This window comes from Oncorhynchus keta, chromosome 9 (assembly GCF_023373465.1).
Source record: "Oncorhynchus keta strain PuntledgeMale-10-30-2019 chromosome 9, Oket_V2, whole genome shotgun sequence".
Classification (NCBI taxonomy): Eukaryota; Metazoa; Chordata; class Actinopteri; order Salmoniformes; family Salmonidae; genus Oncorhynchus; species Oncorhynchus keta.
In genome coordinates this window covers 9,161,402-9,186,612 of record NC_068429.1, presented here as the reverse complement: position 1 = coordinate 9,186,612, position 25,211 = coordinate 9,161,402, and the positions used below count along the sequence as shown (strand labels likewise).

Here is a 25,211-nt window from a genome sequence, read left to right as displayed (position 1 = left end):
TATGGGAGAATCGAAAAAAGTTAACAGGGAAAGACCATAGTAACACTGCAAAAAGACTAGAAATCATGGTGAATAACAATCTAACACAGGATGCAGTTGAAATAGCAACAGCCTTCAATTCCTACTTTATTGACTCTGTCAGGTTACTGACACAGAACCCCTCCACTGATTTCTTGGGCTCAGTGCTAGTGAATGACGCTCAACCTGTCTTCATCATAAGGGAGGTTTCTGAGTCAATGGTGAACAAGGTGATTAGCTCACTAAAGAACTCTAAAGCCAAAGATGTGTTTGGGATGGACTCTACCTTTCGTAAAAACTACAAAGAGTCACTCATTGGCCCCATTACTAAGGTCACCAACACATCTATTGGTCTCGGTGTGTTTCCAAGGGTATGGAAGTCGGCCATAATAACGGCCATCTTTAAATCAGGCGACCCTGCTGACGTGAGTAACTACAGGCCCATTAGTATACTACCTGTGGTGTCAAAGGTTGTTGAAAAGTGTGTAGCAGAACAACTGATTAAACACCTCAACAACAGCCCCTTCACATTACACTCCATGCAGTTTGGCTTCAGAGCGAAACACTCCACAGAAACGGCCAACTGCTTTCTTCTGGAAAATGTGAAGTCCAAGATGGACAAAGGGGGTGCTGTTGGGGCTGTGTTTCTGGACCTAAGGAAGGATTTTGATACTGTTAACCATGAGATTCTCATCACAAAATTGTCCAAGTTCAACTTTTCCCCTGATGCCTTGAGATGGATGAAATCATACCTTGAAGGCAGAACTCAGTGTGTCAGAGTGAGCAATGAGCTGTCGCCCACTCGTAGCTATGATGTGGGCGTGCCCCAAGGGTCAATACTGGGGCCCCTCCTGTTCAGCCTGTACATTAATGATCTGCCTTCTGTATGTACTGGGTCTGAAGTTCAAATGTATGCAGATGATACAGTGATATATGTGCATGCAAAGAGCAAACAACAAGCTGCACAAGAACTCACTACTGTAATGGTCCAGGTTACAAAGTGGCTCTGTGACTCGTGTTTGCATCTCAATGTGAAAATAACTGTTTGCATGTTCTTCACAAAGAGGGCAACAGATGCTACTGAGCCAGATGTCTATGTGTCAGGGGAGAAGCTCCTGGTGGTATCCGATTTTAAGTACCTTGGCATCATACTTGATTCCAACCTCTCTTTTAAAAAGCATGTGAAAAAGGTAATTCAAATAACTAAATTCAATCTAGCTAATTTCCGATTTATACGAAATTGTTTGACTACAGAGGTAGCAAAACTGTACTTCAAATCTATGATACTCCCCCACTTAACATACTGCTTGACTAGTTGGGCCCAAGCTTGCTGTACAACATTAAAACCTATTCAGTCTGTCTACAAACAGGCTCTCAAAGTGCTTGATAGGAAGCCCAATAGCCATCATCATTGTCACATCCTTAGAAAACATGAGCTCTTGAGTTGGGAAAATCTTGTGCAATACACCGACGCATGTCTTGTATTCAAGATCCTTAATGGCCTGGCTCCCCTCCACTCAATATTTTTGTTAAACAGAAAACCCAGACATATGGCAGCAGATCCACAAGGTCTGCCATGAGAGGTGACTGTATAGTTCCCCTAAGGAAAAGCACCTTTAGTAAATCTGCATTCTCTGTGAGAGCTTCCCATGTCTGGAATACACTGCCATCAGACACACATAACTGCACCACATATCACACTTTCACAAAATGCTTGAAGACATGGCTAAAGGTCAATCAGATTTGTGAACATGGTCCCTAGCTGTGTGTTGCCGCTTTCCATGTTGTCTGTAGCTTGTGAGGTATGGAAACACTTTGTTGCTTTTATGAATTTTGTCTTGCTGCTTTTTGTTCTATGTTGCTCTGTCTGTATGCTATGTCTTGCTTGTCCTATGTTGCTATGTTGCTATGTCTATGGTGCTATTGTCTATATTGTAATTGTTTTTAATAACCTGCCCAGGGACTGCGGTTGAAAATTAGCCGGCTGGCTAAAACCGGCACTTTTACTGAAACGTTGATTAATGTGCACTGTCCCTGTAAAAATAAAATAAACTAAACTAAAGTCATTTGATGATACAATCAGTGGACTTGTTAGCCAGATGCCTTCAGAAAGTATTCACACCCCTTGACTTTCACATTTTGTTGTGTTACAGCCTGAATTTAAAATGGATTCAAATTGAGCATTTGTGTCACTGGCCAACACACAATGTCTTAAAAACATGTTTTCACTTTGTCAATATGGGGTATTGTGTAGATGGTTGAGATAAAAAAAAAAGTTATCAATTTTTGATTCAGGCTGTAACACAACAAAAATGTGGAATAAGTCAAGGGGTGCGAATACATTCTGAAGGGACTTACTTAGTAAAGATGGAACAAAGATGACAGGTGAAATAGAGGTTAAAGAGGGACATTGAAGTAAAGGTTGTACACCTCTGAAAGAAGAATAAACACGTGAAGACTGTACTGAGCAAAAGGGGCGAACAATGTCAAAAAATGAATAGTTATTACCTTAGGCTGGTTGCACAGATATCGACAGAGCTCGCCGATATACTGGAAGATGGTCACATCGTATTTTCTACAGTCATTCCAGAACTGTGAGGCTGAGAACTTCTTCTTCAAGACACAGGTAGCGCCTGGGGGAGAGAAAAAACACAACACATTTAAAAATCACAGAGAAATATATATTTTTTTTTAAATGTCAGAGTTAGAAAGTTCTCATGATCCATATCTGTGCGGAGTGAATATGGGATGGAGGGAGAAAGAATAGAGGGGGAAACTCACTCAGCTGACTATTCCCTAGTAGGAACATGTTGCTGATTTAGGTGTACTATATATACACACACAAGAAGAAGTAGTTAAGTTGCCTCAAATACAGATAAATCCTTAGATTTATTACATCGTATTGCTTATAAGCTGTTAATAAATGCTTGACAAATACTTCATGAACGCCTTATAAAAACAATTTATACAGAGAGATTAAGTTCAACGTGATAATTGCACAGTTGCCTGTCATTGTTTTGTCGTTGCTAGCAGTGCCTCCAGTTAACTGAAGGCTGTAGTGGCTGTTTTAAAGTAAATGGAAGTATGGATTAGAGTTTTTATTGGCCCAGAGACTACTTTTAAAAAAATGTATAGAGAGAGAGAGTCGACCGACGTGCGTCGCCTATTTCATAACACGGGGCTTGTAAAAGCTGTGTTTTTCCACACGAGAGGATCCAGACAAGGAGCCAGGCCCAGCCAATCAGAATGAGGTTGTTGTTTTTTTACCCACAAAAGGGCTTTATTACAGACAGAAATACTTATTGATATGCCACACCCATTAGATGGATGGATTATCTTGGCAAAGGAGAAATGCTCACTAACAGGGATGTAAACACTTCAACACAACATTTGAGAGAAATAAGCTTTTTGTGGGACATTTCTGGGATCTTTTATTCAGCTCGTGAAACATTGGACCGACACTTTACATGTTGCATTTATATGTTTATTTTTTCACGTAATATTGTCAAACACTTCTGCCACCCAAGTCATAGCCTGGTCTCTCTGCTACCGCATTGCAAGTGTTACCGATGCGCCAAGTCTGGAACCAATAGGAACCTGGACAGCTTCTGACCCCCAAGTCATAGCCTGGTCTCTCTGCTACCGCATTGCAAGTGTTACCGATGCGCCAAGTCTGGAACCAATAGGAACCTGGACAGCTTCTGCCACCGAAGTCATAAGTGCTAAATTTAATGGACTCTATTTGCACTAATGTTTTTGACTCATCACATACGCTGCTGCTACTGTTTATTATCTACCCTGGTGCCTACTCACTTTATTTCTAGTTATATGTACTTATCTACCTCATACATTGACTCAGTACTGGTACACCGTGTATATAGCCAAGTTATCATTAATCATTGTTCATTTATTATTACTTTTCTATTTTTTTCTCTGTTTGTTGGGAAGGGCCCATAAGAATTTCACTGTTAGTCTACACCTGGTGTTTACAAAGCATGTGACAAATAAAATTGGATTTTATTTTTTTTAAATGTTTTTTTTTTTTTACATATATAGATTTTTTGGACCAATCACAAGTGGGGCATCGCCCCTAATGCCTTCATGTACGGGCCGCCATTAGAGTTCTTCAAAACACACAGCCTATAGTAAACCCTCACTCTCCACACAGCCTATAGTAAACCCTCACTCTCCACACAGCCTATAGTAAACCCTCACTCTCCACACAGCCTATAGTAAACCCTCACTCTCCACACAGCCTATAGTAAACCCTCACTTAGAACAACAAGTGGTGCCTAATAGAGGTCCTTCAGAGATAATCAGAGGTAACAAAGTGTCAAGTGCTGTGTTCTCGTTGCTACACTGAGTAAATATGCACAAAAAAAAGTGGACTGAGTGTTAGACAGGTCCTTGACCTGTCCCAGGTTTTCCAGGGAGCAAATGTGCGTTGTGAGGAAGTTGTACTGTCAACTTTGCTGTTATTTGGAATAAATGTGCACCAATCAAAAATACAAATAAGTCTGAAGCCACCATGGTATTGAGAAGGACCATTTTGTATTTTTGTGTTTACATGCTCTGCTTTCAGTGACCACACTCTGCTTTCAGTGACCACACTCTGCTTTCAGTGACCACACTCTGCTTTCAGTGACCACACTCTGCTTTCAGTGACCACACTCTGCTTTCAGTGACCACACTCTGCTTTCAGTGACCACACTCTGCTTTCAGTGACCACACTCTGCTTTCAGTGACCACACTCTGCTTTCAGTGACCACACTCTGCTTTCAGTGACCACACTCTGCTTTCAGTGACCACACTCTGCTTTCAGTGACCACACTCTGCTTTAAGTGACCACACTCTGCTTTAAGTGACCATATTGTACTCCAAATCAGTGAAAATCATTCACATCTGACAAATCATTTCCAACCAGCAACACTGTAGCCTCAGCCGGTTACTGTTGGTCACCACAAAGGGCCCAAAACCTTCACTGAGTGGACGTCATCATAATAACGGTCTATTGGGTAGCAACTTGCTAGTTAGTGTACACGACGTGCCCGTTTGCTCGTCCTGCTCTGAAAGCATTCATTGAGATGCTAATTGGGGAGAAATTAAGGATCAGCTGTGGTCGCCCCAGTGATTGCAGAGGCATTAGAAACACAATGCGTCCCAAATCACTGGGGCCAGTGATTGCAGAGGCATTAGAAACACAATGCGTCCCAAATCGCACCCTATTCCCTATATAGTGCACTACTTCTTAACAGGGTCCATAGGGCTCCGGTCAAAAGTAGTGCACTATAGATGGAATAGGTTGCCATTTGGGACACAGGCCAGGAAGCACTCTTGAAACAAGACTCAGTATAGTAACAACACTGTCGCAGGAAAGACATGATACATGATGGTTCTACCTTACGCATGTTAAATCAGAATTCGGGGCGGCAGGGTAGCCTAGTGGTTAGAGTGTTGGACTAGTAACCGGAAGGTTGCAAGTTCAACCCCCCGAGCTGACAAGGTACAAATCTGTCGTTCTGCCCCTGAACAGGCAGTTAACCCACTGTTCCCAGGCCGTCATTGAAAATAAGAATCTGTTCTTAACTGACTTGCCTGGTTAAATAAAAGGTAAAAAAATAAATAAATAAAAATAATATATATGGACTGTGAGGACTGCACGCGTCTCTAGATAACACATCCTTCGAGAGTTGTTTAATGTAGACATGCACATCATTGTAGCCGTGTCCTAACATAGCCTCAATTCAGACAACTTTTCCTTAAGAAACAAACCTACTGTATCGTGTATTTGTGATGAAACAATTGGACAGGAACACACCATCTTACATTAAGTGAACAAAACATTAAGAACACCATCCTAATATTGAGTTGCCCCTCTTTTGCCCTCAGAACAGCCTCAATTCGTTGGTGCGTGGACTCTACATGGTGTCAAATATTTCACACGGACGCTGACCCATGTTGACGGCAACGCCTCCCACAGTTGTGTCCAGTTGGCTGGATGTCCTTGGGTGGTGGACCATTCTGGATACACACGGAAAACTGTTGAGCGTGAAAAACCCAGCAGCATTGCAGTTCTTGACACAACCCGGTGGCACCTACTACCATACCCCGTTCAAAGGCACTTAAATATTTAGTCTTGCCCATTCACTCTCTGAATGGCACACACACAATCCATGTCTCAAGGCTTAAAAATCCTTCTTTAACCTGTCTCCTCCCCTTCATCTACACTATTTCAATGGATTTAATAAGGGACCATAGCTTTCACCTGGATACACCTGGTCAGTCTGTCATGGAAAGAGCAGGTGTCCTTAATCTTTCATACAGACCTGCGTTCAAATAGCATGTGTTCTTTTAAAAACTTAAGCTGAGTTTGATTGAGCTTGACTGGTGCAAAGGAACCAATAGAATATCCCATCTGGCACATTAGAGGAGGAATGAGTAGTTTTGGAAGCTGGGGATGATTAGGTGGCCATGATGGTATGAGGGCCAGATTAGACATTTATCCAGGACACCGGGGTTAACACCCCTACAATTAGTGCCATGGGATCTTTAGTGACCACAGAGAGTCAGGAAACCTATTTGAACGTCCCATCCGAAAGATGCACCCTACGCACTGAAAGGCAATGTCCCCTTCACTGCCCTGGGACATTGGACCTTCCTTAGACCAGAGTAAAGAAGGCCCCCTACTGGCCCTCCAGCACCACTTCCAGCTACATCTGGTCCCCCATCCAGGGACCGACCGACCAGGACTGACCGACCAGGACCGACCGACCAGGACCGACCTTAGATTCAGAGTCAAGCCAGCAATGGAATACAAGGTGGTACGCTGCTGGCGGAAGGAAGGAAATATGAAAGTATGGAAGGAAGGAATGATGCATCTTTAAAAGTATTTGAACAGAGCCAATAGAGAGATACTGCTGCCGTTTTACCCATCTCGATGGTTCCCCCGACGCCGATGAGAGAGGCTGCACTGTGGTAGAGAGGCAGGGGGATGTAGACCACGTCATCTTCCGACCCACCGTAGGCCCAGAACCCTGCTGCAGCCTTCAGGGACTGGAGGTGTGTGATGACCGCAGCCTTAGGCAGACCTGCAACAACACCGACACGACCATCAACCAACATTACGACAACCACGGGAGAATCCTACTCACACACGTTGTAACATAAGGCTCATCATTCTTAGCCCCTCTTTACTGTCTTATTGTAGGTGTAGGGTGAAGTTACTGCAAGACACAGATCTTGGATCAGTTTAGTGTTTTCCCCTCTAAATGGTTAAGGTTTGCATTGGGGGAGGGGGAAAGCTGATCCTAGAGCTGTACCTAGGGAGAAACTTTACCCCGGTGTGTGGTGGCTGGTCACGGACAAAATGACTCCTGTGTGCAAAATATTTCAATATGAAAGCGGAGTCTGATCCTCCTCTTGGGAACATGCCATAACATAGACAGATCAAATAAACGCCTACACGTCATATAAAAATACCTACCCTGACCTATTTGATGACTAAAATGTCATGCAGACTGCTGTATCACTATCCAACTTTGAAAATGTCTCTAATAATTGCAGAGCGACTGTGTTATTAACCACATCCTATCTGAATAGACCTTGTAGAAGGGCCACGATGAAAGGACATGGGAGGAAATCAATACAACACATTATAGAAAAAGCGAACAGAGGTCAGATATCATTGTATCGTTCCTCTGTGGTACAGGACGGTCAGATATCATTGTACCGTTCCTCTATGGCTAAAGGACGGTCAGATATCATTGTATCGTTCCTCTGTGGTACAGGACGGTCAGATATCATTGTACCGTTCCTCTATGGCTAAAGGACGGTCAGATATCATTGTATCGTTCCTCTGTGGTACAGGACGGTCAGATATCATTGTACCGTTCCTCTATGGCTAAAGGACGGTCAGATATCATTGTATCGTTCCTCTCTGGCTAAAGGACGGTCAGATATCATTGTATCGTTCCTCTCTGGCTAAAGGACGGTCAGATATCATTGTATCGTTCCTCTGTGGCTAAAGGACGGTAAGATATCATTGTATCGTTCCTCTGTGGTACAGGACAGTCAGATATCATTGTATCGTTCCACTGTGGTACAGGAGTGCTAACTAAAGAGTCATTCATTTAATTAACATGCAACTAAATAGTAATTAAAGGGGAAGTTCAGAATTTAACTTGAAAGTGATTTTGCCTCCATCACTTCCATTGACTATTTGCTAGTAGTGGCTAAAGATAGCTGAAGTTTGTAGTGGCTGTTTGGAAAACCAAATCATGATTTACAGTTTCTCTTGGCCCATAGATCTAACATCAAGTTGTAAAATCCTGAACTTCCCCTTTAACGAATAACTAATGACAATTAAACACGTAACAGACGCACCAGTGGTTCCTGAGGTGAAGATGTAGAGGGTGGCGGCCTTGAGGGAGGTGGCAGCCCTCAGGGCAGGCGGGGTGGGCTTGTCCGACGCCTTGTCCATCTTATCTAGCAGTGTCTGGACCTCCGTGTGGCTCCTCTCGTTCTTCATGGCCCACACCGAGATGTTGTCCTCCAGGAAGCTGGGCAAGATGTCCTCCAAGGAGTCCAACAGGTCTGAGAATCATAGTAAAGTGAATGAGTTATTCAATAGGGCGAATCACTCAATAATTGCCTTGTCCAGGCAACACAGACCACATGGATCTGGGACTCGGTTAAATAAATGGAAGTGGTTGCTTTTTTTTTATTTTTTTTTAACCTTTATTTTACTAGGCAAGTCAGTTAAGAACAAATTCTTATTTTCAATGACGGCCTAGTGGGTTAACTGCCTGTTCAGGGACAGAACGACATATTTGTACCTTGTCAGCTCGGGGATTCAAACTTGCAACCTTTCGTTTACTAGTCCAACGCTCTAACCACTAGGCTACCCTGCTTCTGGACACTAGTGCTGTACCATTATGTTCAACGCATATTGTCAAGTTTTTTTTGCATGTTCCCTCCATTGCCATCAATCTGTTATATCCTGTGTGTGAAATGCATGACAATCTCAAATGAGGATTGTAATACTGTCAAAGTAGTCTATGGTTAGATCGTTGGACTAGTAACTGGAAGTTTGCAAGTTCAAACCCCCGAGCTGACAAGGTACAAATCTGTCGTTCTTCCCCTGAACAGGTAGTTAACCCACTGCTCCCCAGTAGGCCTTCATTGAAAATAAGAGTTTGTTCTTAACTGACTTTGCTAGTTAAATAAAGGTAAAATAAAAATTGTCACTGATGATGAAGAACAACTGTGCCAGCAAGCAGGTGTATGAGATTAGGCCTCTAAGTAAGCACAGATGCATTGAAGAAAACATTAAAGTAGGAGTGAGTACAGGGAAGAGAGATATTCCCAGCAGGTTTAGGACGTTGTCATACTAAATTTGGTCTTTGGCCAAGGGGACTCACAGTTAACACATTTCTAATGAGTGGCCCATGAGAGGTGGTCAGAGCACTGGCAGTGTGGTGCCAGGACAACAACCTCTCCCTCAATGTGAGCAAGACAAAGGAGCTGATCGTGGACTACAGGAAAAGGCGGGCCTAACAGGCCCCCGTTTATGTTGACGGGGCTGTAGTGGAGCGGGTCAAGAGTTGTCCACATCATCAGCGAACTATCACGGTCCAAACATACCACGACAAAACCTCCCCCCCCCCTCAGGAGACTGAAAATATTTGGCATGGGCCCCCAGATCCTCAAAAAGGTTCTACAGCTGCACCATCGAGAGCATCCTGACCGGTTGCATCACCGCCTAGTATGACAACTGCTCGACATCCGACCGTAAGGCGCTACAGAGGGTAGTGCGAACGGCCCAGTACATCACTGGGGCCAAGCTTCCTGCCATCCAGGACCTATATAATAAGCGGTGTCAGAGGAAAGCCCATAAAATTGTCAGAGACTCCAGTCACCTAAGTTATAGATTGTTTTCTCTGCTTCCGCATGGCAAGCGGTACCAGGGCACCAAGTCTAGGACCAAGAGGCTCCTCAACAGTTACTACACCAAGCCATTAGACTGCTGAACAATTCATAAAGATTCATAAATTGTCCGGTGGCGATTTTTATGAATTGTTCAGAACTCTAATGGCTTGGAGGTAGTAGCTGTTGAGGAGCCTCTTGGTCCTAGACTTGGTGCTCCGGTACCGCTTGCCATGCGGTAGCAGAGAAAACTATAAATTGCAACTCCAGGGTTGTTAGTTCAATTCCCACAGGGGGACCAGTACATATATATATATATATATATATATATACACACACTCACTACTGTAAATTGTCCTTCACTACTGTAAGTTGTCCTTCACTACTGTAAGTTGTCCTGGATAAGAGCTTCTAATAAAAACATGTTCAGTGTCTATGGTGAAGACGTGAATTGCTGATCATACAGAGTGTACGGGCCATTTAGAATTATAGCATACATGGTAATAGCATTATGAACCGGAATGCTTTACACATGGTTCGATGAGACCATATAGTCCTGGACTAAAATTATTGCTCAACGGAGAATCTCCAAGTGCTTTTTGGTCCATTACTTTTTTTTTATGTGTCTGGGAAAACTGCCCCACAACGTATAGAAATACATGTACATTGCATTTGACCCAGTCACCTTAATAAGCTTCATCCTTGGTAACATGGCCATATGGACTTAACAAGCTTACTCATGTTGATATGTCTCGTTGTCAACGACTGTGTGTAGGTAACAATTCGTAACACCAATAGGACTTCGTAGAATTCCGTGGGGAGTATACACAAGCACATTTGATAGAGCATCCCTGTTTCACAACACTGTGGTCGTAAAGCTGCTGGGTGGAATGGCAGATCGCCTGGAATGCTGCAGCTCTAAAAACACATCCGGCGTGGGCTACAACTATGTGAACGATGTTTTTCCCCATTACATTTCTTTGGACACATTTAATTAATAAATAAAACATCTTCAAACAAAAAAAAAACATTACGGCGGTCGTGTGGTAGGCTAATAACGTTCATTATCTAATCATTATGTCACCGATTGGCCGCCAACAGCCTACGCGACACTCATCAACTGTTACGTAGACTATATTACATGTTTACCTGCACCAACAACAAGAGTCTTGGCCCCACAGCAGTTGAAACAATGTAGCAACGATCTGGACTTAATGTTTGTGTTTAGAAAGGCCACTGCACATCCGAGTTTGATCAATCCGAACCAAACACAGATGAAGTCGGGCTCATTGTTCATCAGAAGCGCAACGGAGTCCCCTTTCTTCAACGTGCCCTGCTCGAGGAAGACATTCGCCAATTTGTTGCTCCGCTCGTTAATGTCTTGATAGGTGTACGTTATTCCCTCATATATAAGGAAAGGTTTTGTGGGAATTCGCTCTGCCTGTTGCACGAATCTGTCAATGATAGTGACAACTTTTGAAGTAATTTTGAATATCTCCAGACGTGCGCCGTACCGGATGACTTTCACTAAATAAAAAAGATCCTTCCAAAAGTAAGGGAAACACCGTTTCTGTACAACGTGTAGGGCTAAAATGCCAGCCGCTAGAGCTGTCACCGATCCCAACGAGAAAAACATCGCGCCAGTTCCAAACCAATTCCTTTGACAATTCTAGAACGAGACGCCGTGGATGTCACTGTCCCGAGCGATGCATTGTGACAAAATGATGTAAAGGAGAGCAGCGCATTCAGTTAAAGTCTTAGCTGGCTCTCTGGCCTTATGAAACGCACATGGAATCATGTGACTCTTGTTGTACAACTAACCGCTAAAGGGGGAGTGTCTTTACAAGAGCACGTTTCGCTCCAGTCTGACAGTTTGTAGCGAAATGTGTGAAGACCTGCAGTCAACATTCTTGCCGTTGTCAAGAATATCAACCACGCCTAGGATATAGATTTGTAAAACCGAGATAGATCCATAGAGATAGATAGAGGACTCATCTTTTGTATCTGTGCCATTATAGCGTCTGGACAGCATGGGCAGCACCGTTGAGGCTATCTCCATTTTAAAGTAGTCACTTCTGTTCTTCACAATCGGCTGATCCCAGCCAATGACCCTGTTGGACAAGACTCCATGTAGGTCAGCAGGAAGGATAAGGCCAATGAAGTTAGAAATTCCACAAAGTTTGACGACATTAAAATGGTGGAAATGCTGTCCATGCTAATAGAGGTCCTTTGTCCCCAATATGGATAGGTCAAGCTGTTCTTTTGACACCTATTGCCACCCTACCTGTCCTAAAGTGCGATCAGGAGGACATTGTTTCAGGCCAGGGACAGTAGGCTATACCTCACTCAGAATTAATATTGTGAAATCTTTTATTCACAATTTCATTTGCAGAAACTGTCAGTTTAATTTTAAAAGTACAAATGCTGTTTTTTTTTTGTTTTTGTTTTTTCCTATTTCAAATCATTTCTGGGTAACAATGAAGTACTTTACAGTAATTATTTTTGACCATGTTAATTGAAAACAAACACCAATAGGTTTTTTAGCAAAGAGGAATTTCTCAAGCAAACATTTAGATTAGGACTGTCTGGGAGTGGTCTGAGCAGAGACAACTCTTGTCAAACAGGTCTTACACTAAAAGGGCATTATCATCATTTTCACAATTTCACAGTATTATTCCAACCTCACAGCATGGAAGTATATATAAAACACAGCGAAATTTCTAGATTTCGGCTGCACTAGGCCTTTAACAATATAATCTTTCTGAATGTAACAGCATTCTTAATGTAACATCATCAATGTTATCATCATTATCATTTTTTGCCACAGATAACACGGCCAGAGCTACATTTCAACCTTGTTCTGCGTGGTTTACAAGGATTGGTTTAAAACGAGGCCTGTTGTTTCAGCAACCAACACGTGTGCTTGTGACGATACGTCATTTGCAATTGATGCAATAATTCCAGCTATTTCTGCTACTCTTCCCAGTCGGCAGTCTGAAATTGAATTTACTGGCTTACAGAATTAAAAAACACAGACACTGACTGTTTGAAAAAGTTTTAGGTCACTGACTGACTGACTCTAATATGCCCTAGACGGCCAGTCAGTGCCCTGAACCTTTGGATCTTTCATGGATGTAAGCCTACGTATGTCTTTGACAATGTTCTACCACAAACCAACGTTTTCTTGAATTACTACGTAGATACCAGTGTTTATTTATTGTAACTTTTTATTATTTTTTATATATATTATATAATATATTTTTTTACAATTATATTTGTTACAAGGAACATTCGTATAAAGGCATCAATTGACTATGGACAGGGTCAGAATTATTCTCAGTTCATATGACCCTTTTGGTCCATTCAAAACCGTCATTATTATTCGGCTAAAGAGACAGTACCCCTCCCTGGAGGAAGGTCTCTGGCTCTATATCTATCCAGGATGTGCTATAGAGGGTCGGGAAGTCCTATAGAGGGCCAGGACACCTCTTTTACAAGGAAGACCTGTCTCATGTCCTGAGAAATTTCACTTCACATTATTCCAACACGAGGGCTTTGTCAAGAACCACAGAGATAAGTAGTTTTGAGTTACCTCACTTCTATTTAGGCAAAACCCCACTGGGCCCAGGCAAGAATTGTTGATTGTCAAGGTGTGTTATTCTACATACATTACATTTAAGTCATTTAGCAGACGCTCTTATCCAGAGCGACTTACAAATTGGTGCATTCACCTTATGACATCCAGTAGAGCAGTCACTTTACAATAGTGCATCTAAATCTTAAAGGGGGGTGAGAAGGATTACTTATCCTATCCTAGGTATTCCTTAAAGAGGTGGGGTTTCAGGTGTCTCTGTCAGTGAGAACTAGAACATTCTAGTAGTGTCCTTCCAATTCAAAGTAATTGAGTGATTCATGTCATTTGGGAACCTAGCAAATGTTAGTTTGGAGTCAACTATCACTGTAACTGTCAGTTGCTTTGAATAAAGCGTTTAAGGGATCACATTGTGAGGTTGAGAGAGCTGGACCAGTAACCAAAAGGTTGCTAGTTCGAATCCCTGAGCAAACTCGGTGAACAATCTGTTGATGTGCCCTTTAAGCAAGGCACTTAATCCTAATTGCTCCTATAAATCACTCAAGATTAGAGTGTCTGTAAAATGTAATCTCTTGGTTTTACTCATCGGGTTAGAGTATGTACAGTATGAAGCAATGGCCAAGCCCACCTGAGGAACCAGTAAAAGAGGTTAGAGAATAAAAGGTTGTTTGCCTTTCTCTGAATGAAACAGCAGTTTTCTCAGACAATGTCTTCGCTTGAAGGTTCTTGAAACTCACAATCACTATAGAAACATTATAACATTTAAAAATTACAAATATATATTACTCATACTAGGGCTTATCACAAAAGCACATTGTAAAAAACACTGTTGATGCACAATACCCAATCATGCCTTTGGATATGTCAGTGTCAAGAGAAGAAACACTCTGCAACTGGACTTCCAAACCGATTCTCTTGTACTATAACAGCACCACCTGGTGAAAGAGATTATCTTGAACTATAGCAGCACCATCTGGTGAAACAGAGTCTCTTGTACTATAGCAGCACCACCTGGTGAAACAGATTCACTTGTACTATATCAGCACCACCTGGTGAAACAGATTCTCTTGTACTATAGCAGCACCATCTGGTGAAACAGATTCTCTTGTACTATAGCAGCACCATCTGGTGAAACAGATTCTCTTGTACTATAGCAGCACCACCTGGTGAAACAGATTCACTTGTACTATATCAGCACCACCTGGTGAAACAGATTCTCTTGTACTATAGCAGCACCATCTGGTGAAACAGATTCTCTTGTACTATAGCAGCACCACCTGGTGAAACAGATTCACTTGTACTATATCAGCACCATCTGGTGAAACAGATTCTCTTGTACTATAGCAGCACCATCTGGTGAAACAGATTCTCTTGTACTATAGCAGCACCACCTGGTGAAACAGATTCTCTTCTAATTTAGCAGCACCACCTGGTGAAACAGATTCACTTGTACTATAGCAGCACCATCTGGTGAAACAGATTCTCTTGTACTATAGCAGCACCACCTGGTGAAACAGATTCTCTTGTACTATATCAGCACCACCTGGTGAAACAGATTCTCTTGTACTATAGCAGCACGATTTGGTGAAACAGATTCACTTGTACTATATCAGCACCACCTGGTGAAACAGATTCTCTTGTACTATAGCAGCACCATTTGGTGAAACAGATTCACTTGTACTATATCAGCGCCACCTGGTGACACAGATTATTTTGTAAATTAGCAGCACCACCTGGTGAAACAGAGTCTCTTGTACTATAGCAGCACCACCTGGTGAAACAGATTCTCTTCTAATTTAGCAGCACCACCTGATGAAACAGAGTCTCTTGTACTATAGCAGGACCACCTGATGAAACAGAGTCTCTTGTACTATAGCAGGACCACCTGATGAAACAGATTCTCTTCTAATTTAGCAGCACCACCTGATGAAACAGAGTCTCTTGTACTATAGCAGGACCACCTGGTGAAACAGAGTCTCTTGTACTATATCAGCACCACCTGGTGAAACAGATTCTCTTCTAATTTAGCAGCACCACCTGATGAAACAGAGTCTCTTGTACTATAGCAGGACCACCTGATGAAACAGAGTCTCTTGTACTATAGCAGGACCACCTGATGAAACAGAGTCTCTTGTACTATAGCAGGACCACCTGGTGAAACAGAGTCTCTTCTAATTTAGCAGCACCACCTGATGAAACAGAGTCTCTTGTACTATAGCAGGACCACCTGATGAAACAGAGTCTCTTGTACTATAGCAGGACCACCTGATGAAACAGAGTCTCTTGTACTATAGCAGGACCACCTGGTGAAACAGAGTCTCTTGTACTATAGCCGGACCACCTGGTGAAACAGAGTCTCTTGTACTATAGCAGGACCACCTGGTGAAACAGAGTCTCTTGTACTATAGCCGGACCACCTGGTGAAACAGAGTCTCTTGTACTATAGCAGGACCACCTGGTGAAACAGAGTCTCTTGTACTATAGCTGGACCACCTGATGAAACAGAGTCTCTTGTACTATAGCAGGACCACCTGGTGAAACAGAGTCTCTTGTACTATAGCCGGACCACCTGGTGAAACAGAGTCTCTTCTAATTTAGCAGCACCACCTGATGAAACAGAGTCTCTTGTACTATAGCAGGACCACCTGGTGAAACAGAGTCTCTTGTACTATAGCCGGACCACCTGGTGAAACAGAGTCTCTTGTACTATAGCAGGACCACCTGGTGAAACAGAGTCTCTTCTAATTTAGCAGCACCACCTGATGAAACAGAGTCTCTTGTACTATAGCAGGACCACCTGGTGAAACAGAGTCTCTTGTACTATAGCAGCACCACCTGGTGAAACAGAGTCTCTTGTACTATAGCAGGACCACCTGGTGAAACAGAGTCTCTTGTACTATAGCAGCACCACCTGGTGAAACAGAGTCTCTTGTACTATAGCAGGACCACCTGGTGAAACAGAGTCTCTTGTACTATAGCAGCACCACCTGGTGAAACAGAGTCTCTTGTACTATAGCAGGACCACCTGGTGAAACAGAGTCTCTTGTACTATAGCAGCACCACCTGGTGAAACAGATTCTCTTGTACTATATCAGCACCACCTGGTGAAACAGATTCTCTTGTACTATAGCAGCACCATTTGGTGAAACAGATTCACTTGTACTATATCAGCACCACCTGGTGAAACAGATTCTCTTGTACTATATCAGCACCACCTGGTGAAACAGATTCTCTTGTACTATAGCAGCACCATTTGGTGAAACAGATTCACTTGTACTATATCAGCGCCACCTGGTGAAACAGATTATTTTGTAAATTAGCAGCACCACCTGGTGAAACAGATTCTCTTCTAATTTAGCAGCACCACCTGATGAAACAGAGTCTCTTGTACTATAGCAGGACCACCTGGTGAAACAGATTCTCTTCTAATTTAGCAGCACCACCTGATGAAACAGAGTCTCTTGTACTATAGCAGGACCACCTGGTGAAACAGATTCTCTTCTAATTTAGCAGCACCACCTGATGAAACAGAGTCTCTTGTACTATAGCCGGACCACCTGGTGAAACAGAGTCTCTTCTAATTTAGCAGCACCACCTGGTGAAACAGAGTCTCTTGTACTATAGCCGGACCACCTGGTGAAACAGAGTCTCTTCTAATTTAGCAGCACCACCTGGTGAAACAGAGTCTCTTGTACTATAGCCGGACCACCTGGTGAAACAGAGTCTCTTGTACTATAGCAGGACCACCTGATGAAACAGAGTCTCTTGTACTATAACAGCACCACCTGGTGAAACAGAGTCTCTTGTACTATAGCAGGACCACCTGGTGAAACAGATTATCTTCTAATTTAGCAACACCACTTGATGAAACAGAGTCTCTTGTACTATAGCAGGACCACCTGGTGAAACAGAGTCTCTTGTACTATAGCAGCACCACCTGGTGAAACAGAGTCTCTTGTACTATAGCAGGACCACCTGGTGAAACAGAGTCTCTTGTACTATAGCAGCACCACCTGGTGAAACAGAGTCTCTTGTACTATAACAGCACCACCTGGTGAAACAGAGTCTCTTGTACTATAGCAGGACCACCTGGTGAAACAGAGTCTCTTGTACTATAGCAGCACCATTTGGTGAAACAGATTCTCTTGTACTACAGCAGCAACATCGGGTGAAACAGATTCTCTTGTACAACACCACCATCTAGTGAGACAGATTATCTTTTACTATAGCAGCACCACCTGGTGAAACAGATTATCTTGTGGATACAAAATTTGAGGAAAATGCGGCCAAAGTTCTACCAACACATCACTGTAGTACTCGCGCTGGTAAAACATTGGACCACTGCTACTCTTCTTCTTCTTCGTTGGGGTTTATTGGCAGTTGGCATTCAATGTTATGGTGCATTACCACCACCTACTGTACTGGAGTGTGGGCCAGAGACAGGGAGAAACTAAATCCTACCTGCCAGCCCAGTTACTCTTTAAAAAATATATAAAAAATAAATATTTCCGTCTATATCTAATGATGTGCTACTTAATATACTCTTTAAAATAATTTCCTGTATCCCCTTCTCCCTCATACTAGATCTCAGCCTCTCTATTTCCCTCTGATACTGCCCACACTGTAGCAGTACATCCTCCACGATCTCTGTTTCCTGTCAATAATCACACTTTGCTGTTGGATCTTTCCTATCACATATAAGGTCTTATTCAACTGGCTGTGTCCCACCCTTAATATTGTAAAAAATACCCTCCTCTCGTCTGTCCCTTCATGCCGTCCTCCCCTCTCCGACTTTCCTCTGTACTTTCCATCACTGTCCATATCAGGCCTTTAGCCTGCCATCTCTACACCATCACTGTCCATATCAGGCCTTTAGCCTGCCATCTCTACACCATCACTGTCCATATCAGGCCTTTAGCCTGCCATCTCTACACCATCACTGTCCATATCAGGCCTTTAGCCTGCCATCTCTACACCATCACTGTCCATATCAGGCCTTTAGCCTGCCATCTCTACACCATCACTGTCCATATCAGGCCTTTAGCCTGCCATCTCTACACCATCACTGTCCATATCAGGCCTTTAGCCTGTCATCTCTACACCATCACTGTCCATATCAGGCCTTTAGCCTGCCATCTCTACACCATCACTGTCCATATCAGGCCTTTAGCCTGCCATCTCTACACCATCACTGTCCATATCAGGCCTTTAGCCTGCCATCTCTACACCATCACTGTCCATATCAGGCCTTTAGCCTGTCATCTCTACACCATCACTGTCCATATCAGGCCTTTAGCCTGCCATCTCTACACCATCACTGTCCATATCAGGCCTTTAGCCTGCCATCTCTACACCATCACTGTCCATATCAGGCCTTTAGCCTGCCATCTCTACACCATCACTGTCCATATCAGGACTTTAGCCTGCCATCTCTACACCATCACTGTCCATATCAGGCCTTTAGCCTGCCATCTCTACACCATCACTGTCCATATCAGGCCTTTAGCCTGCCATCTCTACACCATCACTGTCCATATCAGGCCTTTAGCCTGCCATCTCTACACCATCACTGTCCATATCAGGCCTTTAGCCTGCCATCTCTACACCATCACTGTCCATATCAGGCCTTTAGCCTGCCATCTCTACACCATCACTGTCCATATCAGGCCTTTAGCCTGTCATCTCTACACCATCACTGTCCATATCAGGCCTTTAGCCTGCCATCTCTACACCATCACTGTCCATATCAGGCCTTTAGCCTGCCATCTCTACACCATCACTGTCCATATCAGGCCTTTAGCCTGTCATCTCTACACCATCACTGTCCATATCAGGCCTTTAGCCTGCCATCTCTACACCATCACTGTCCATATCAGGCCTTTAGCCTGCCATCTCTACACCATCACTGTCCATATCAGGCCTTTAGCCTGCCATCTCTACACCATCACTGTCCATATCAGGCCTTTAGCCTGCCATCTCTACACCATCACTGTCCATATCAGGCCTATAGCCTGCCATCTCTACACCATCACTGTCCATATCAGGCCTTTAGCCTGCCATCTCTACACCATCACTGTCCATATCAGGCCTTTAGCCTGCCATCTCTACACCATCACTGTCCATATCAGGCCTTTAGCCTGCCATCTCTACACCATCACTGTCCATATCAGGCCTTTAGCCTGCCATCTCTACACCATCACTGTCCATATCAGGCCTTTAGCCTGCCATCTCTACACCATCACTGTCCATATCAGGCCTTTAGCCTGCCATCTCTACACCATCACTGTCCATATCAGGCCTTTAGCCTGTCATCTCTACACCATCACTGTCCATATCAGGCCTTTAGCCTGCCATCTCTACACCATCACTTTCCATATCAGGCCTTTAGCCTGTCATCTCTACACCATCACTGTCCATATCAGGCCTTTAGCCTGCCATCTCTACACCATCACTGTCCATATCAGGCCTTTAGCCTGCCATCTCTACACCATCACTGTCCATATCAGGCCTTTAGCCTGCCATCTCTACACCATCACTGTCCATATCAGGCCTTTAGCCTGCCATCTCTACACCATCACTGTCCATATCAGGCCTTTAGCCTGCCATCTCTACACCATCACTGTCCATATCAGGCCTTTAGCCTGCCATCTCTACACCATCACTGTCCATATCAGGCCTTTAGCCTGCCATCTCTACACCATCACTGTCCATATCAGGCCTTTAGCCTGTCATCTCTACACCATCACTGTCCATATCAGGCCTTTAGCCTGCCATCTCTACACCATCACTTTCCATATCAGGCCTTTAGCCTGTCATCTCTACACCATCACTGTCCATATCAGGCCTTTAGCCTGCCATCTCTACACCATCACTGTCCATATCAGGCCTTTAGCCTGCCATCTCTACACCATCACTGTCCATATCAGGCCTTTAGCCTGCCATCTCTACACCATCACTGTCCATATCAGGCCTTTAGCCTGCCATCTCTACACCATCACTGTCCATATCAGGCCTTTAGCCTGCCATCTCTACACCATCACTGTCCATATCAGGCCTTTAGCCTGCCATCTCTACACCATCACTGTCCATATCAGGCCTTTAGCCTGCCATCTCTACACCATCACTGTCCATATCAGGCCTTTAGCCTGCCATCTCTACACCATCACTGTCCATATCAGGCCTTTAGCCTGCCATCTCTACACCATCACTGTCCATATCAGGCCTTTAGCCTGCCATCTCTACACCATCACTGTCCATATCAGGCCTTTAGCCTGTCATCTCTACACCATCACTGTCCATATCAGGCCTTTAGCCTGCCATCTCTACACCATCACTGTCCATATCAGGCCTTTAGCCTGCCATCTCTACACCATCACTGTCCATATCAGGCCTTTAGCCTGTCATCTCTACACCATCACTGTCCATATCAGGCCTTTAGCCTGCCATCTCTACACCATCACTGTCCATATCAGGCCTTTTAGCCTGCCATCTCTACACCATCACTGTCCATATCAGGCCTTTAGCCTGCCATCTCTACACCATCACTGTCCATATCAGGCCTTTAGCCTGCCATCTCTACACCATCACTGTCCATATCAGGCCTTTAGCCTGCCATCTCTACACCATCACTGTCCATATCAGGCCTTTAGCCTGCCATCTCTACACCATCACTGTCCATATCAGGCCTTTAGCCTGCCATCTCTACACCATCACTGTCCATATCAGGCCTTTAGCCTGCCATCTCTACACCATCACTGTCCATATCAGGCCTTTAGCCTGCCATCTCTACACCATCACTGTCCATATCAGGCCTTTAGCCTGTCATCTCTACACCATCACTGTCCATATCAGGCCTTTAGCCTGCCATCTCTACACCATCACTGTCCATATCAGGCCTTTAGCCTGCCATCTCTACACCATCACTGTCCATATCAGGCCTTTAGCCTGTCATCTCTACACCATCACTGTCCATATCAGGCCTTTAGCCTGCCATCTCTACACCATCACTGTCCATATCAGGCCTTTAGCCTGCCATCTCCATATCAGGCCTTTAGCCTGCCACCATCACTGTCCATATCAGGCCTTTAGCCTGCCATCTCTACACCATCACTGTCCATATCAGGCCTTTAGCCTGCCATCTCTACACCATCACTGTCCATATCAGGCCTATAGCCTGCCATCTCTACACCATCACTGTCCATATCAGGCCTTTAGCCTGCCATCTCTACACCATCACTGTCCATATCAGGCCTTTAGCCTGCCATCTCTACACCATCACTGTCCATATCAGGCCTTTAGCCTGCCATCTCTACACCATCACTGTCCATATCAGGCCTTTAGCCTGCCATCTCTACACCATCACTGTCCATATCAGGCCTTTAGCCTGCCATCTCTACACCATCACTGTCCATATCAGGCCTTTAGCCTGCCATCTCTACACCATCACTGTCCATATCAGGCCTTTAGCCTGTCATCTCTACACCATCACTGTCCATATCAGGCCTTTAGCCTGCCATCTCTACACCATCACTTTCCATATCAGGCCTTTAGCCTGTCATCTCTACACCATCACTGTCCATATCAGGCCTTTAGCCTGCCATCTCTACACCATCACTGTCCATATCAGGCCTTTAGCCTGCCATCTCTACACCATCACTGTCCATATCAGGCCTTTAGCCTGCCATCTCTACACCATCACTGTCCATATCAGGCCTTTAGCCTGCCATCTCTACACCATCACTGTCCATATCAGGCCTTTAGCCTGTCATCTCTACACCATCACTGTCCATATCAGGCCTTTCGCCTGCCATCTCTACACCATCACTGTCCATATCAGGCCTTTAGCCTGCCATCTCTACACCATCACTGTCCATATCAGGCCTTTAGCCTGCCATCTCTACACCATCACTGTCCATATCAGGCCTTTAGCCTGCCATCTCTACACCATCACTGTCCATATCAGGCCTTTAGCCTGCCATCTCTATACCATCACTGTCCATATCAGGCCTTTAGCCTGTCATCTCTACACCATCACTGTCCATATCAGGCCTTTAGCCTGCCATCTCTACACCATCACTTTCCATATCAGGCCTTTAGCCTGCCATCTCTACACCATCACTGTCCATATCAGGCCTTTAGCCTGCCATCTCTACACCATCACTGTCCATATCAGGCCTTTAGCCTGCCATCTCTACACCATCACTGTCCATATCAGGCCTTTAGCCTGCCATATCTACACCATCACTGTCCATATCAGGCCTTTAGCCTGCCATCTCTACACCATCACTGTCCATATCAGGCCTTTAGCCTGCCATCTCTACACCATCACTGTCCATATCAGGCCTTTAGCCTGCCATCTCTACACCATCACTGTCCATATCAGGCCTTTAGCCTGCCATCTCTACACCATCACTGTCCATATCAGGCCTTTAGCCTGCCATCTCTACACCATCACTGTCCATATCAGGCCTTTAGCCTGCCATCTCTACACCATCACTGTCCATATCAGGCCTTTAGCCTGCCATCTCTACACCATCACTGTCCATATCAGGCCTTTAGCCTGCCATCTCTACACCATCACTGTCCATATCAGGCCTTTAGCCTGCCATCTCTACACCATCACTGTCCATATCAGGCCTTTAGCCTGCCATCTCTACACCATCACTGTCCATATCAGGCCTTTAGCCTGCCATCTCTACACCATCACTGTCCATATCAGGCCTTTAGCCTGTCATTTCTACACCATCACTGTCCATATCAGGCCTTTAGCCTGCCATCTCTACACCATCACTGACCATATCAGGCCTTTAGCCTGCCATCTCTACACCATCACTGTCCATATCAGGCCTTTAGCCTGCCATCTCTACACCATCACTGTCCATATCAGGCCTTTAGCCTGCCATCTCTACACCATCACTGTCCATATCAGGCCTTTAGCCTGCCATCTCTACACCATCACTGTCCATATCAGGCTTTTTTCCTCTGCCTTGCTCATTGAAATTACAATGTCAACATCCCCACTTATAAGTGCTTGTTTAGCCAGTACATCAACTGCCTCGTTCCCCTCCACCACCACATGGGGGCTGGGACCCAAGTAAATGTTATCTGTATACCCCATCTGTCTCATCCATCCATGGGTTTGTAGCACTCTCATAAAGCAGGTCTTGTCTGCTACGTGAGCTAAAAGACCGGAGACTTATTAACACCTCACATGAATCAGAGAAAATAACTACTCTGTCTGGCTTGACTTCCTCCACCCACTGCAAGGCCAACAGTATGGCCATCAGCTCCCCTGTTTATACAGACAGATGATCTGTAATACGTTTCCTGCTTGGCCTCTAAACCCCTCACAAACTTTTACAGATGCACAATTGAGAGCATCCTTTCGGGCTGTATCACCGCCTGGTATGGCAGCTGTACCGCCCGCAACCACAGGCTCTCCAGAGGGTGGTGCGGTCTTGCCCAACGCATCACCGGGGGCAAACTACCTGCCCTCCAGGACACTAACAACACCCGAAATCACAGGAAGGCCAAAAAGATCATCAAGTACATCAACCACCCCGAGCCACTGCCTGTTCACCCTATTATCATCCAGAAGGTGAGGTCAGTACAGGTGCATCAAAGCTGGGACCGAGAGACTGAAAACCACTTCTATCTCAAGGCCATCAGACTGTTAAATAGCCACCACTTGCCGACTTCCACCCGGTTACGCAACCCTGCACCTTAGAAGGTTTCCGCCCTATATACATAGACTTGGAATAATGGAACACCAGTCACTTTAATAATGTTTACATACTGCTTTACTCATCTCATATGTACAGTTGAAGTCGGAAGTTTACACACACTTAGGTTGGAGTCATTAAAACTCGTTTTTCAACCACTCCACAAATTTCTTGTTAACAAACTATAGTTTTGGCAAGTCGATTAGGACATCTACTTTGTGCATGACACAAGTAATTGTTTACAGACAGATTATTTCAGACAGATTATTTCACTTATAATTCACTGTATCACAAATCCAGTAGGTCAGAAGTTTACCTATACTAAGTTGACTGTGCCTTTAAACAGCTTGGAAAATCCCAGAAAATGATGTCATGGTTTTAGAAGCTTTTGATAGGCTAATTGACACCATTTGCGTCAATTGGAGGTGTACCTGTGGCTGTATTTGAAGGCCTACCTTCAAACTCAGTGCCTCTTTGCTTGACATCATGGGAAAATCTAAAGAAATCAGCCAAGACCTCAATTTCCAGATGCCTGAAGTGACCACGTTCATCTGTACAAGCAATAGTACCCAAGTAAAAACACCATGGGACCACGCAGCTGTCATACCGCTCATGAAGGAGACGCGTTCTGTCTCCGAAAGATGAACGTACTTGGTGCGAAAAGGGCAAATCAATCCCAGAACAACAGCAAAGGACCCAAGACCCGACGGGGCTCATTGCCTGCTTGAATTATGCAGAAACGGGCAGCGTTTAGGTCATGTAATTGATTCTGTTGGAAAGGGGAGAAATTGTGCTTTACAATGGTTTTGACATTACAGTTGATCTGGAAGTATTACGTTTTGGGGGCGCTAAAATAAGGGCAATTGTACGGACCAAGGCGATGTACGAGTTTACGTGTGATTACGTTAGGCCAGTTGAGAACACGTTCTCATTTACAACTGCGACCTGGCCAAGAT

General features: G+C 44.3%; 1 protein-coding gene across 1 annotated transcript in view; it reads right to left on the bottom strand.

The window, feature by feature from the left end:
- Window positions 1-11,747, bottom strand: part of slc27a6 (solute carrier family 27 member 6) — a 32,142-nt gene extending 20,395 nt beyond the window's left edge. Inside the window, exons 1-4 of the mRNA XM_035766704.2 lie at window positions 11,092-11,747; window positions 8,401-8,610; window positions 6,948-7,106; window positions 2,527-2,651 (exon numbers count right to left, since the gene is read on the bottom strand). Coding sequence (XP_035622597.1) covers window positions 2,527-2,651; window positions 6,948-7,106; window positions 8,401-8,610; window positions 11,092-11,578 — 981 coding nt within the window. The 5' untranslated portion in view covers window positions 11,579-11,747. The remainder of the gene's footprint in view (window positions 1-2,526; window positions 2,652-6,947; window positions 7,107-8,400; window positions 8,611-11,091) is intronic.
- Window positions 11,748-25,211: the final 13,464 nt, after the last annotated feature.